Source organism: Triturus cristatus, chromosome 1_2, assembly GCF_964204655.1.
Source record: "Triturus cristatus chromosome 1_2, aTriCri1.1, whole genome shotgun sequence".
Lineage (NCBI taxonomy): Eukaryota > Metazoa > Chordata > Amphibia > Caudata > Salamandridae > Triturus > Triturus cristatus.
The window spans coordinates 444,216,107-444,229,612 of NC_140580.1; the positions used below are offsets into that span (position 1 = coordinate 444,216,107).

At 47.6% G+C, this 13,506-nt stretch overlaps 1 protein-coding gene across 2 annotated transcripts in view; it reads right to left on the reverse strand.

Moving 5' to 3' along the window:
• The window catches only part of CYP26C1 (cytochrome P450 family 26 subfamily C member 1), a 141,528-nt gene that overhangs the window by 35,951 nt on the left and 92,071 nt on the right, over positions 1-13,506 (reverse strand). For both annotated transcript variants that reach the window (XM_085606134.1, XM_085606133.1), the window contains exon 6: positions 9,216-9,842. In XM_085606134.1, coding sequence (XP_085462260.1) covers positions 9,216-9,842 — 627 coding nt within the window. The remainder of the gene's footprint in view (positions 1-9,215; positions 9,843-13,506) is intronic.

Below are 13,506 nucleotides of genomic sequence, written 5' to 3' on the forward strand. Positions count from 1 at the left end.
TTAATATTCACTGATTCTCCTAGGATTTAGGGGGAAATGTAACCTCCAGTTCTATGGTCATGAACTATCGATGTTCCTGCACTTGGCTCCCTTAACTATAAAAAACAAGCATTTGCAATGCAATAGGTCTCGCAGTTACACGAGCTAAAGCTGTTGCCATTGTAAATGACAATGCCTTTTATTTATGTTTTTAAAACGAAAACAAAAATAAATGGCATTGTTATTTGCAATGTCAATAGCTCAAACTCGCGTAAATGCGAGACCTATTGTATTGCAAGTAAATACGAGCGGCAGTTAATAGAATAGGAAGCAAGAGGAGCTTGATAATGACAGGGAGGGAGCGAGCGACTACCAGTTGGGCAAACGCCACCAGGTGAACGCGTGCATATGTTCTGGGCTACATGCGCTAGTTAAAAAGAAAAAGCATATGTGGGGGCATGTATTGTTGCGGCAGGGTGGGGTATCACAAAAGCAGAAGGGGCCTGATAGAGGGAGAAAAAAAGTAAGAAGCGAGTGAAGAAAAGCGAAGGTAAATACCATGCGGCAGAGAATACAACACGAGGGACTTAATAAAGACAGGGAGGGAGCGAGCGACTAGGAGTTTAACAACACAAGCAGAGCACGTGCATATGTGTTGTCCTGCGTGTGCGTAGACATGGAAGGAGCGAGATTAGTGTGAACATGAGGATAGGTGGCAGGACATAGTGCGGGGCACAGGGACAGGCACGGCGAGGCCAGAACATGAGGAAAGATGGCAGGACAGAGTGCGGGGCAGAGGGACAGCCAGGGCGAGGCAAGTGTATGAGGATAGGTGGCAGGACAGAGTGCGGGGCAAGGGGACAGGCACGGCGAGGCAAGAACATGAGGATAGGTGACAGAACAGAGTGCAGGGCAGAGGGACAGGCAGGGCGAGGCAAGTACATGAGGATAGGTGGCAGAACAGAGTACAGCACTATTGTGTGTTGAGGCGGCAAAAGTGAAGAAAAGCAACAGTAAATACCATGCGGCACATAATAGAACACAAGGGACTTAATAAAGACAGAAAGGGAGCGAGCGACCAGGAGTTTAACAACACAAGCAGAGGCAGAGCACGTGGATATGTTTTGTCCTGCGTGCACGCAGACAAGGAAGGAAATCGGTGAGTGTGAACATGAGGATAGGTGGCAGGACAGAGTGCGGGGCAGAGGGACAGGCACGGCGAAGCAAGAACATGAGGATAGGTGGCAGGACAGAGTGTGGGGCAGAGGGAAAGGCACGGCGAGGCAAGAACATGAGGATAGGTGGCAGGACAGAGTGCGCGGCAGAGGGACATGCACGGCGATGCAAGAACATGAGGATAGGTGACTGGACAGAGTGCGGGGCAGAGGGACAGGCACGGCGATGCAAGGACATGAAGATAGGTGGCAGGACAGAATGAGGGGCAGAGGGACAGGCACGGCGAGGCAAGAACATGAGGATAGGTAGCAGGAAAGAGTGTGGGGCAGAGTGACAGGCATGGCGAGGCAAGAACATGAGGATAGGTGGCAGAACAGAGTGCGGGGCAGAGGGACAGGCACGGCGAAGCAAGAACATGAGGATAGGTGGCAGGACAGAGTGTGGGGCAGAGGGAAAGGCACGGCGAGGCAAGAACATGAGGATAGGTGGCAGGACAGAGTGCGCGGCAGAGGGACAGGCACGGCGATGCAAGAACATGAGGCTAGGTGGCTGGACAGAGTGCGGGGCAGAGGGACAGGCACGGCGATGCAAGGACATGAAGATAGGTGGCAGGACAGAATGAGGGGCAGAGGGACAGGCACGGCGAGGCAAGAACATGAGGATAGGTGGCAGGAAAGAGTGTGGGGCAGAGTGACAGGCATGGCGAGGCAAGAACATGAGGATAGGTGGCAGAACAGAGTGCGGGGCAGAGGGGCAGGCACGGCGAGGCAAGAACATGAGGATAGGTGGCAGGACAGAGTGCAGGGCACAGGGACAGGCACGGCGATGCAAGAACATGAGGATAGGTGGCAGGACAAAGTGCGGGGCAGAGGGACAGGCAAGGCAAGGCAAAAACATGAGGATAGGTGTCAGGAAAGAGTGCGGGCAGAGCGACAGGCACAGAGAGGCAAGAACATGAGGATAGGTGGCAGGACAGAGTGCGGGGCAGAGGTACAGGCACGGCCAGGCAAGAACATGAGGATAGGTGGCAGGGCAGAGTGCAAGGCAGAGGGACAGGCATGGCGATGCAAGAAAATGAGGATAGGTGGCAGGAAAGAGTGCAGGGCAGGGCGACAGGCACGGCGAGGCAAGAACATGAGGATAGGTGGCAGGGCAGAGGGACATGCTCGGCAAGGCAAGAACATGAGCATAGGTGGCAAAACAAAGTACGACACTATTGTGTGTTGAGGCGGCAAAAGTGAAGAAAATCGAAAGTAAATAACATGCGGCAGAGAATCGAACACGAGGGAGTTGATAAAGACAGAAAGGGAGCGAGCGACCAGGAGTTTAACAACACAAGCAGAGGCAGAGCACGTGCATATGTTTTGTCCTGCGTGCGCGGAGACACGGAAGGACAGAGATCAGTGTGAACATGAGGATAGGTGGCAGGACAGAGTGCGGGGCAGAGGGACAGGCACGGCTTGGCAAGAACATGAGGATAGGTGGCAGGACAGAGTGCGGGGCAGAGGGACAGGCAGGGCGAGGCAAGAGCATGAGGATAGGTGGCAGAACAGAGTGCGGGGCAGAGGGACAGGCACGGCGAGGCAAGCACATGAGGAAAGGTGGCAGAACAGATTATGGCACCATTTTGTGTTGAGGCTGCAAAAGTGAAGAAAAGCGAAAGTAAATACCATGCGGCATAGAGTAGAACACGAGGGAGTTGATAAATACAGAAAGGGAGTGAGCGACCAGGAGTTTAACAACACAAGCAGAGGCATAGCACGTGCATATGTTTTGTCCTGCGTGCGCGGAGACACGGAAGGACAGATATCAGTGTGAACATGAGGATAGGTGGAAGGACAGAGTGTTAGGTCAGAGGGAAAAGCACGGCGAGGCAAGAACATGAGGATAGGTGGCAGGACAGATTGCGGGGCAGAGGGACAGGCACGGCGAGGCAAGATAATGAGGATAGTTGGCAGGACAGTGTGCGGGGCAGAGGGACAGGCACGGCGATGCAAGAACATGAGGATAGGTGGCAGGACAGAATGAGGGGCAGAGGGACAGGCACGGCGAGGCAAGAACATGAGGATAGGTGGCAGGACAAAGTGCGGGGCAGAGGAACAGGCAGGGCGAGGAAAGAACATGAGGATAGGTGGCAGAACAGAGTGTGGGGCAGAGGGACAGGCATGGCGAGGCAAGAACATGAGGAAAGTTGGCAGAACAGAGTACGGCACCATTTTGTGTTGAGGCTGCAAAAGTGAAGAAAAGCGAAAGTAAATACCATGCGGCATAGAGTAGAACACGAGGAAGTTGATAAAGACAGAAAGGGAGCGAGCGATCAGGAGTTTAACAACACAAGCAGAGGCAGAGCGCGTGCATATGTTTTGACCTGCGTGCGCGGAGACACAGGACAGAGATCAGTGTGAACATGAGGATAGGTGGCAGGACAGAGTGCGGGACAGAGGGACAGGCACGGCAAGGCAAGAAAATTAGGATAGGTGGCAGGACAGAGTGTGGGGCAGAGGGAAAGGCACGGCGAGGCAAGAACATGAGGATAGGTGGCAGGACAGAGTGCGGGGCAGAGGGAAAGGCACGGCGAGGGAAGAACATGAGGATAGGTGGCAGGACAGAGGGACAGGCACGGCGATGCAAGAACATGAGGATAGGTGGCTGGACAGAATGAGCGGCAGAGGGACAGGCACGGCGAGGCAAGAACATGAGGATAGGTGGCAGGAAAGAGTGCGGGCAGAGTGACAGGCACGGCGAGGCAAGAACATGAGGATAGGTGGCAGGACAGAGTGCGGGGCAGAGGGACAGGCATGGTGAGGCAAGAACAAGAGGATAGGTGGCAGGACAGAGTGCAGGGCAGAGGGACAGGCACAGCGATGAAAGAACATGAGGATAGGTGGCAGGACAAAGTGCGGGGCAGAGGGACAGGCAAGGCGAGGCAAAAACATGAGGATAAGTGGCAGGAAAGAGCGCGGGGCAGAGCGACAGGCACAGAGAGGCAAGAACATGAGGATAGGTGGCAGGACAAAGTGCGGGGCAGAGGGACAGGCACGGCGATGCAAGAACATGAGGATAGGTGGCAGGACAGAGTGCGGGGCAGAGGGACAGGCAGGGCGAAGCAAGTACATGAGGATAGGTGGCAGAACAGAGTACGGCACTATTGTGTGTTGAGGCGGTAAAAGTGAAGAAAAGCGAAAGTAAATAACATGCGGCATAGAATCGGACACGAGGGACTTAATAAAGACAGAAAGGGAGCGAGCGACCAGGAGTTTAACAACGCAAGCAGAGGCAGAGCGCGTGCATATGTTTTGTCCTGCGTGCACGCAGACACGGAAGGAGAGAGAGAGCAACCGAGCAGAGCCGTATGCTAAAGACAGAAAGTGAGTGAGCGACCAGGAGTTTAACAACGCAAGCAGAGGCAGAGCTCGTGCATATGTTTTGTCCTGCGTGCGCGCAGACACGGAAGGAGAGAGGGAGCAACCGAGCAGAGCTTAATGCGTGCACATCTCCTGTCACCCGTATGCGCACATCTGCTGCGTCTTCTGCTAAACCGTTAGACGTACGCGTGCACATGTCCTATCTTCCACACGCGTGCACATGTCCTATCCCACTTCAGCCAACAAACCGACAACAATAGAGCTCGCCAAGGCGACGGCGCATGCGCTGTGTCGCTAGGCGAGACCTAAAGAGACACGCTTTGATTCACGTTAAGAAGAAATTTCGGTTCCTAGGAGTGAAGGCAGAGCTATTACAACCAGTTGAATTGTGATTTATGTATAGCAAGAGGGGTTGTATCTTCTGGGATCCAAAACATGAAGATATTCTCTGTGACACAGTCTCTGTAACACTGTGAGAAAGGTGAATGAGGGCAAGGGATATGCCAAATGAGGGTATTCACTGTGAAAGCCATTTCACAACTAAACCTCTTTGCTGTTACACGTTACCCCGAATCGCTGTTTGTTTAGTAAAGTTGGCACTAGTTTGATGATGGACGACATGATACTGGCTACATTATATCATCAGTCTGCACAAAAATGTGCCACTATAATTTTCTGATTTTTTTACCAGGAAGTGTTTTAAGGGGACACATGTAAGACTTTAATATGCAGATATTGTTCATCTTATCAGAGTTTATCATGATGTTGTTAAAGAGTTTCATATGACCAAGACTGAGTCCCACCATGCCTGTGTCACTGTTGCTTTGCATAAAAACACTATGAATGGATTAAAAAAGTCATCATAGCTATTTACAGATTAAAAAATAAAAAACATGCCCCTCCCTTGATCTCATGGTCAGAAATATTGGAATCAACTGACCATTCAGTAGGCAAGATGGGGTCTGAAGGAAAGGGACTATATTTGAGGTGAAGCAAAAAAGATCCGCAGATGTGCAGTTAGATGTGTTGGACATTCCCCAAAACATTGACTGAAATACAACAGGTGATCAAGGACCAGGCACTGGAAAAAAACCTCCTACCAGTGATGAACTTTCCACAGAATATTATGCTACTTATAGGTCTCCTCTGTTGCTGTCAATATTTGTCGAGGCACAGGAACATTTACCTTAGCTGCCACTAGTAGAGAGGATATAATAGTGGCTCTCCCTAAACCCTATCAAACCCCTTAGAGATGTCATTTCAGTCGCTCTTGATGTTGAACTCATAATTGAAGATATTAGGGAAATTGCTAGCAAACAGGATTTCCCAGTTATTGTCTGCTTGGTTCACCAAAACCAATTGGTATTTGTTTCTCATAAACAAATTGGCAAATGTCAGGCACCTTTGTCATGTAATGGATGACATGACATCAGAAGAACACTTTCCGGCAGTGGTGTCTATTGACATGAAAAGGGATTTGATACTTTAAACTGTCAATACTCATTGATCATATTAAAGATGCTGGAATTCAGAGTAGGAACAGTTGTTTTTGATCTGACTGCTGTACTCTAACCCAATATCAAGGCTGAGAACTAGAAAAGTTATAACAGACTTTTGGTCAACAAGTCATGGAGCCCATCAGCGGTGTCCGTTGTGTCGTATTCACTTTGGTGATGGAGTCCCTGGCAGCCAACCTCCACCAGGAAGGAGTTCATAGGAGAATTAGGATATAGGAATGTGTTCATATGATTTTTCTGTACATGGACAATGGATTGTTATATCTGAGGAATGTTGAGAAGTACCTAACACCATTGATGAATACTCTCACTCAATTTGGTACCATCTTGGGCCTGAGGATCATCCTAAAGAAATAGTGCCTCTACCTTCTTTAATCACACTGGTAGAACTAAGTATTCATGAACCACCTACTTTAACCCTGAACTGGGAGCAGACTATCTACCACTGCCTGAGTATTCAGATATTTCATATGAATTCTGAGCTTATTAATGGTAATTTCATGAACGTGTTAGCAGTAGTGTGAGCTTTCTGGAGACATCTTCTCTTTTCCTCTTCCTCTATTTATTTGTAAATATACTTGTCAGCCTACCTAAATATTTGTACAGAGATTTAGATGCTGTAATCTCCTCTCGTGAAGACGCAGACGCAGGGTGTCTGTGTCCTCCATGCAAACTCTACTTATCGCTGGAGGATGGACTGGGAGCCACGGAGCTCTATAATTTAGCTACACGGCATCAGCGAGTGGCCAGATGAATAGCAGTCACAGATACCCAGAAGGGTCCGTATATATTATGGGGCAACTCAATATGGACACAATTGTTTGCAAATCAATGCAAACCCATACAGATATTAATATAGGACATACACCTGGCTGCAAACTATTGTAATTTTTATACAGTGGTTACAATCAACAGATGCAATGACATGGCCATGAACAGGAATTAGAACAATGGAATATTTGTTTGACGGCAATACATTACCTACATTTTAGAGTGTGCACCCGACGTATGCCATTCCAACAGAGCTTCTACTCTACACTTTCTTCATGGTGAGCCATTGCACAGGCGGTTTCTGTCGGTTTCCTAACCATATCTGAAATTTCAAGCTGATGGAGGCGATTCAAGGTACATACTATGGTCAGATCTTACCTTAACAGGGTTTTGTGAACCAAGTACTGATTTTATGTGTCATTTGACAGGATGCTTGATAGAATGTACTCTTAAATTCTGCTTACTAGGGCTTATATTCAGAATTTTAAAAAAACATGTATGTAGATTTGCCGATCTGGTCTTAGCATTAGCTCAAGTAACGCTCCTCTTGATGTGGAAGTCTTCAGATGCCCCACAGTTGGCCCAGTGGAGAATCAAATTCTCCAACGGAGCAGAAGCTGTTGCACTGCAGACTACAACTGCTGGGGAAAGGCTGCAAGTGTGACACTGCAAGACACAATACTACTGAAAGTAACTGAAAACACCATAATAGACCTCCTAAAGATGACAAATGACAATACTGCAGTGTAGCATTTGAGAGACCGACATAGGTACAATTTAGGAATCCGCCCAAGCTGTTCCTGTAAACTTTAATTGTCAAATAGCGCATACAGCAGTTTGAGCTTGTGTTTTGCTTGCATGTGATTTCTGCTGTGTATGATAATTTGATAATGTAGGCTTCCCTCATTTTCCAAACTCTGCTGATCGTGAGAGCCACCTGTGGATATCTGGCTAAGGATTGGTGGTCCTCTCAGCTTTTCTGTATACCACACAAACTATATGATGTGCAGCACAGAGATATATGTTTGGAATGATCAATAATGACATGAAAGCTGCCTGTCCCATAAGACTTCTTTTTATCTTGCTCATTACATGGCAGCGATGTAATCACCATGCAACCTTTACTCTGTCTATTAATGATGCACCTAGCTGTTTGGTCAACTGCGCAAAAAAGTAATACAAATATATATTTTTTAAACCTACTTCTACCCTTCCATCAATACAATGGCAATGCAGTAATTAAGGGGCTTTTCTTGGAATCTCTGTTAAACAGGAGTGGCCAGAGGGAAATCGGAGAGGGAGCGGCAGCTGCATAACAAGCCCAAGCAGTCCCTGCGGTGCAGGGGGGGCAACCACCTCTTTACCTCTTTAGGGGCCTCCTACCCTTAATTTGCCTCTAATTTAGACCAGGGTCAATGGATATCTGTGAGATATAGGAAACTCCAGGGCCCCTCATCACATTGTGCGGGGGGGGCTTGATTTTGCGTTGCACCCCTGGGGAGGGGCTGTCTCAGATGGTATGGCACAGCAGGAAAAAAAGTGCTGTTTCTTCCGCAAGGTCTCTTCCTGTGTTATTCCTATCAAGAAATAAGAGGAATATATGGCCTGTGAGTTTATTACCTATTTAATTACCCTGTTCATAAGTCATTTAAAAATCACCTATAAGAAGATGCGACCTTTATTTGACTTAGAGGCAGTAAGGTAAGCTCAGTCTCAGTCAATACATCAGGAAACCTATCCAAGGCATTTCCAAAAGCAATGGAGAAGTAAAGCAAGTTTAATATGCGTTTTAAATGCAATTTAATGTGATCCCCCATCTGTGGTTTCGGCGCAATTTTACAATTTCCATTTCCTGAACTGTTCAGACATCAATGACAAGCAATGTAGTGGCTTGTCTTAGGCTGCCACAGTTTCTACAGGTAGGTAACATTTTTCTTTATTTGAATGTCCTCCTTATACATATAGTTTCTGGTTTATCCTTTATGTGTTCTGGTAAGGCAAACACATTAATGCAGATCAAAATCATCACATTTAAAGATGTAAGTGTATTTTAAAGCTTAAAGAAAAACATAGGCCTTTTATGCAAAACTGAGCAGCCAAAAAGAGTTAATGTGAACCCAAGATTGATCATTGTTGATGTGACTTCACATCTGTTACGCGGGTGGTGAAAGCGTCATAGGAAATTTGCCAGAAAGGAGTGGGTTTCTACGATGTGTTCATACAGTTTCTCAATCTTTACTTTTTAAATACAAAGTTAATGATGAAAAGGACAGAAAAATGCTACTTGGAACTCCTGAAACAACACTGAAAAAGAACACATAAAAGGCAAGAACATATGTTAAATACTATGGACAGTTCATGATAACCTAAACATTGTCTACGTCTGAAACCCGGTAAATATACTTACATCTAGTTCAAAGGTCTTCAGTGCAGTCCTGTAGCCTCCAGAGACTGGTGGGAGCAACCGAAGGACTTCTTTCACTACATGGTCCAGATAACGCAGGCTGCTTATTTGCTCGAGGCTCAAACTAAGATGGCACCTGCATGATGGCCCACAGGTCTCGCCCACTGCACGGCTTTCCTGCCTGTTGGAAAACTGCATTGATCCATCTTGCCCACTGTTCTGTTGATTACAGTTATTATTCCTGTTTGTTTCCTCCTCTTCTTTTGGAGCTAAAATGTTTTCACTGACCACAGGCTGCAGATGACTTCCCCCGTTATTGCACGATATGTTCTTCTGAGACTGCTCTATTGGAGTCCCTTCCGGATGCAAAAGCGAAGGTTGATGATGGTCGCCTGTTACCAGGTCTTGTCCTTCACTCAAACAAGTTCCTAGCGATGGGTGAATGTAAGCAGAACCTTTAGGGCTAAACGGGGAAACGTGGCACAGGCACTGCCTGCTTAGTCCATGAGAAACCAGTTCCTCTCTGATTTGGTCTATAGCAGTGGGGTGCTTCAGAAGAAGAAGAATCAGGGAGGTGCTGGCACTCGCGGTGGTGAAGAAAGCCGCAAATATAAGTTCAATAGCAGACTCCTGCAAGGAAAAGCCCATGTGTTAGTGTCAGGAGATGTTATTCCACATTCCATCTATAGGTCACATTTTTGTCATGCTTACTATTTTCACAAGTGAAATAGCACAAACCTTGTTGGGATTCAAATATTTTGCAATATTTAGATGAAACAAGTTGGGTAGATGGCCCTTCAGTAGAAGATACTATGGCAGGTTAAAGGCAGACCTGTTTAATGTTTTTGTTGGCCCGGAAAGGCCATCATACCGTCAAGCTGGATTATAACACTGGAAAAGCTTTGAATCGGGACATCCTCCACCTCCACCTTCTTCCTATACATGCAGGTAGATAAGGTGACGATGGGCAGGGAGGATGGGAAGAAAAGGAGACCTGCGAGCCATTCATGGAAAGACAACTCCATTCCCGTTAAAAGAAGGTGAGCGCTCATGAACTGAGCAGGGATTCAAGCTAGTCTGGATTAAACCCAGATCAGTTGACTGGGGGTGAGTGCTTGCAATGTTCAACACTCCGTCCATCATCCCCTTTGGCTTTGCTTGTTCGCCCTAAGTTGGCAGGGTATGCCCAGACGTGGGTCCCTTGCTCACTTTGCCACTGGATTCAAGCTAGCTTGGCTGATGACGGCTGATTAGCCAGAAACTGGTCCCAGGATGCTTGTTTCCGGTCCAGGGAAGACATTGCTTGGTAGTTCGGGCTGGACTGTTCCCATGAGGCACAGGGGCAGACTGATTTGCATATGGCCATGTCTGAACTGGGGTGGCGGAGTGAGCTAACGAATGATGATGGATTAAACCCAGATCAGTTGACTGGGGGTGAGTGCTTGCAATGTTCAACACTCCATCCATCATCCCCTTTGGTTTTGCTTGTTCGCCCTAAGTTGGCAGGGTATGCCCAGACGTGGATCCTTTGCTCACTTTGCCACTGGATTCAAGCTAGCCTGGCTGATTACGGCTGATTAGCCAGAAACCGGTCCCAGGATGCTTGTTTCAAGTCCAGGGAAGACATGGCTTGGCAGTTCGGGCTGGACTGTTCCCATGAGGCACAGGGTCAGACTGAATTGCATATGGCCTTGGCAGTTCGGGCTGGACTGTTCCCATGAGGCACAGGGTCAGACTGATTTGCATATGGCCATGTCTGAACTGGGGTGGCAGAGTGAGCTAAAGAATGATGATGGATTAAACCCAGATCAGTTGACTGGGGGTGAGTGCTTGCAATGTTCAACACTCCGTCCATCATCCCCTTTGGTTTTGCTTTGTTCGCCCTAAGTTGGCAGTGTATACCCAGACGTGGGTCCCTTGCTCACTTTGACACTGGATTCAAGCTATCCTGGCTGATGACGGCTGATTAGCCAGAAACCGGTCCCAGGATGCTTGTTTCCGGTCCAGGGAAGACATGGCTTGGCAGTTCGGGCTGGACTGTTCCCATGAGGCTCAGGGTCAGACTGATTTGCATATGGCCATGTCTGAAGACATGGCTTGGCAGTTCAGGCTGGACTGTTCCCATGAGGCACAGGGTCAGACTGATTTGCATATGGCCATGTCTGTACTGGGGTGGCGGAGTGAGCTAAAGAATGATGATGGATTAAACCCAGATCAGTTGACTGGGGGTGAGTGCTTGCAATGTTCAACACTCCGTCCATCATCCCCTTTGGTTTTGCTATGTTCAGGATGAAGGCAGAAAGAATTGCTGGAGTGGGAAAAGACACTTGGCGAAGAGAGCCACACCACTGAGGGGAGTGACACAAGAGACAGAGATACCAGTGTGCACAAGCTTGCCATTAATAATAGGCAATGTGTTGTGTGATCATGTTAATAAAATAAAGCATAGACTCTTCATAAATCATTTAAAAAAATTAAGTGACAGTTGCGTATGGTAGATATTTTTAAGCAGTGCTTCACAGCTCTTTAACCAGGTTTACAATAAAAACCTACAAAAGCTAGAATGTGGCCATGATGCAGGGTTTACCTGGGCACCCTGATGCTATCACTGAAATCAATGCATGCCCCGGTTTTAGGAGTGAGGGGTTCTGTGAACACGCACTTTAATTAAATATTCTGCATGCTCACATTTCCCTCTGGCAAAGATCAGTTCAAGTTAGTTAATTGTTTTTAGGCATTCCCTGCTGTGCTGCCTCGCATCGCTCATGTAGCACAGCGGGTAGCAAAGAGCTCCAATCAGTGTTCAAGGACATGTCAAAGAGCAGGTAGGTTCATGGGCCTACATCACTTTCCATTCCATAAAACACCACTTTGCAGTTTTCCGTCAACCAGCTTTAAACAGAGGGTGTCAAACATGTTATTTTTAGTTCCATGCATAGAGAATGCAAATAACTCCCTCGGAGGTGCCAAATTTATTTATTTATCACCTTGCCTCGCAGAAACACAAATTAAAACTTGCCGGTCTTGGTTTCATAATTATTTTTAGGTTTCGCCTAGACTGCGCATGGGCTGTCTCTACCAGACTTCTGTTCACATAGAGTGGGCTTATAGCCCAGGCCATAGCTTACCATTTGTTAGCTTTAGCGTCACTCTTATTTCCTTTGTCCCCGTTTGTCATGGCATGTGTGGGTCATGTCCTCCTTTTGTGTTTGGCCCTCTCCTGGAGCATGGACCGAGTACTTGTGTCCAACCACTGCTCAAGTTTTTGGACCAACTTTTTTGTGTTCAAGCACTACATATGACTGCTTGTGTTTTCAGTCTGTTTCCCAAATCCCCGTCCATGTAGCTTCTATTCCCTCTCACCGCCTCCCATTCCATGTTGCTTTTCTTTCCTCCCACCCCCTACCCTGTACTCTACACCACTGCACTCTACACCACTGAACTCTACTCTGCACCACACTAAGCCACTGCACCCTACTGTACATCACTGCACTCTACTCCACGCTGCTCTGCACCACTCTACACCACTATACTCTATTCCACTGCACTCTATGCCTCCCCTAATCTACTCTGCACCACTCTAATTTACACTACTGCACTCTAAACTACTACACTCTACGCCACTGCACTCTTCTCTGCACCACTGTTCTCTACTCTGCACTACTCTATGCCACTGCACTTTATGGCACTCTACTCTGCACCGCTCTACTCTAAGCCACTGCACCCAAGCCAGCTCACTCTGCACCCCTCTACGTCATTGCACTCTATGCCACTCTACTCTACTCTACGCAACTGCACTCTGCTCCTACACCACTTTACACCACTGCACTCTATGCCACTGCATGCTAAGCCACTGCACCACTCTACTCTATGCCAATGCACTCTATGCCCCTCTACTCTACACCACTCTGTTCTACACCATGGCACTCTACTCTGCGTAACTGCACTCTACGCACTCTGCACCACTCTGCTCTGTCACAGCACTCTACGCCACACTACTCTTCACCATTCTACTCTATGCCACTTTTACTCTACTATACTCTCCTCTATGCCTCTACACTCTATACCACTACACTCTATACCACTACACTCTATGCCATTCTACTCCGTGCCAGTCTACTGAACTCTACACCAGTGCACTATATGCACTCTACGACAGTCCACTCTACTCTACTCCACTTTACTCTATGCTACTCCACCGTACCATGAGGGAGAGACACATGTAACATAGGAGAGCCTAATTATCTTTTACTTTGGGCTTCCAAAATCTTCCCAAATGTAGCAAAGCTTAAAC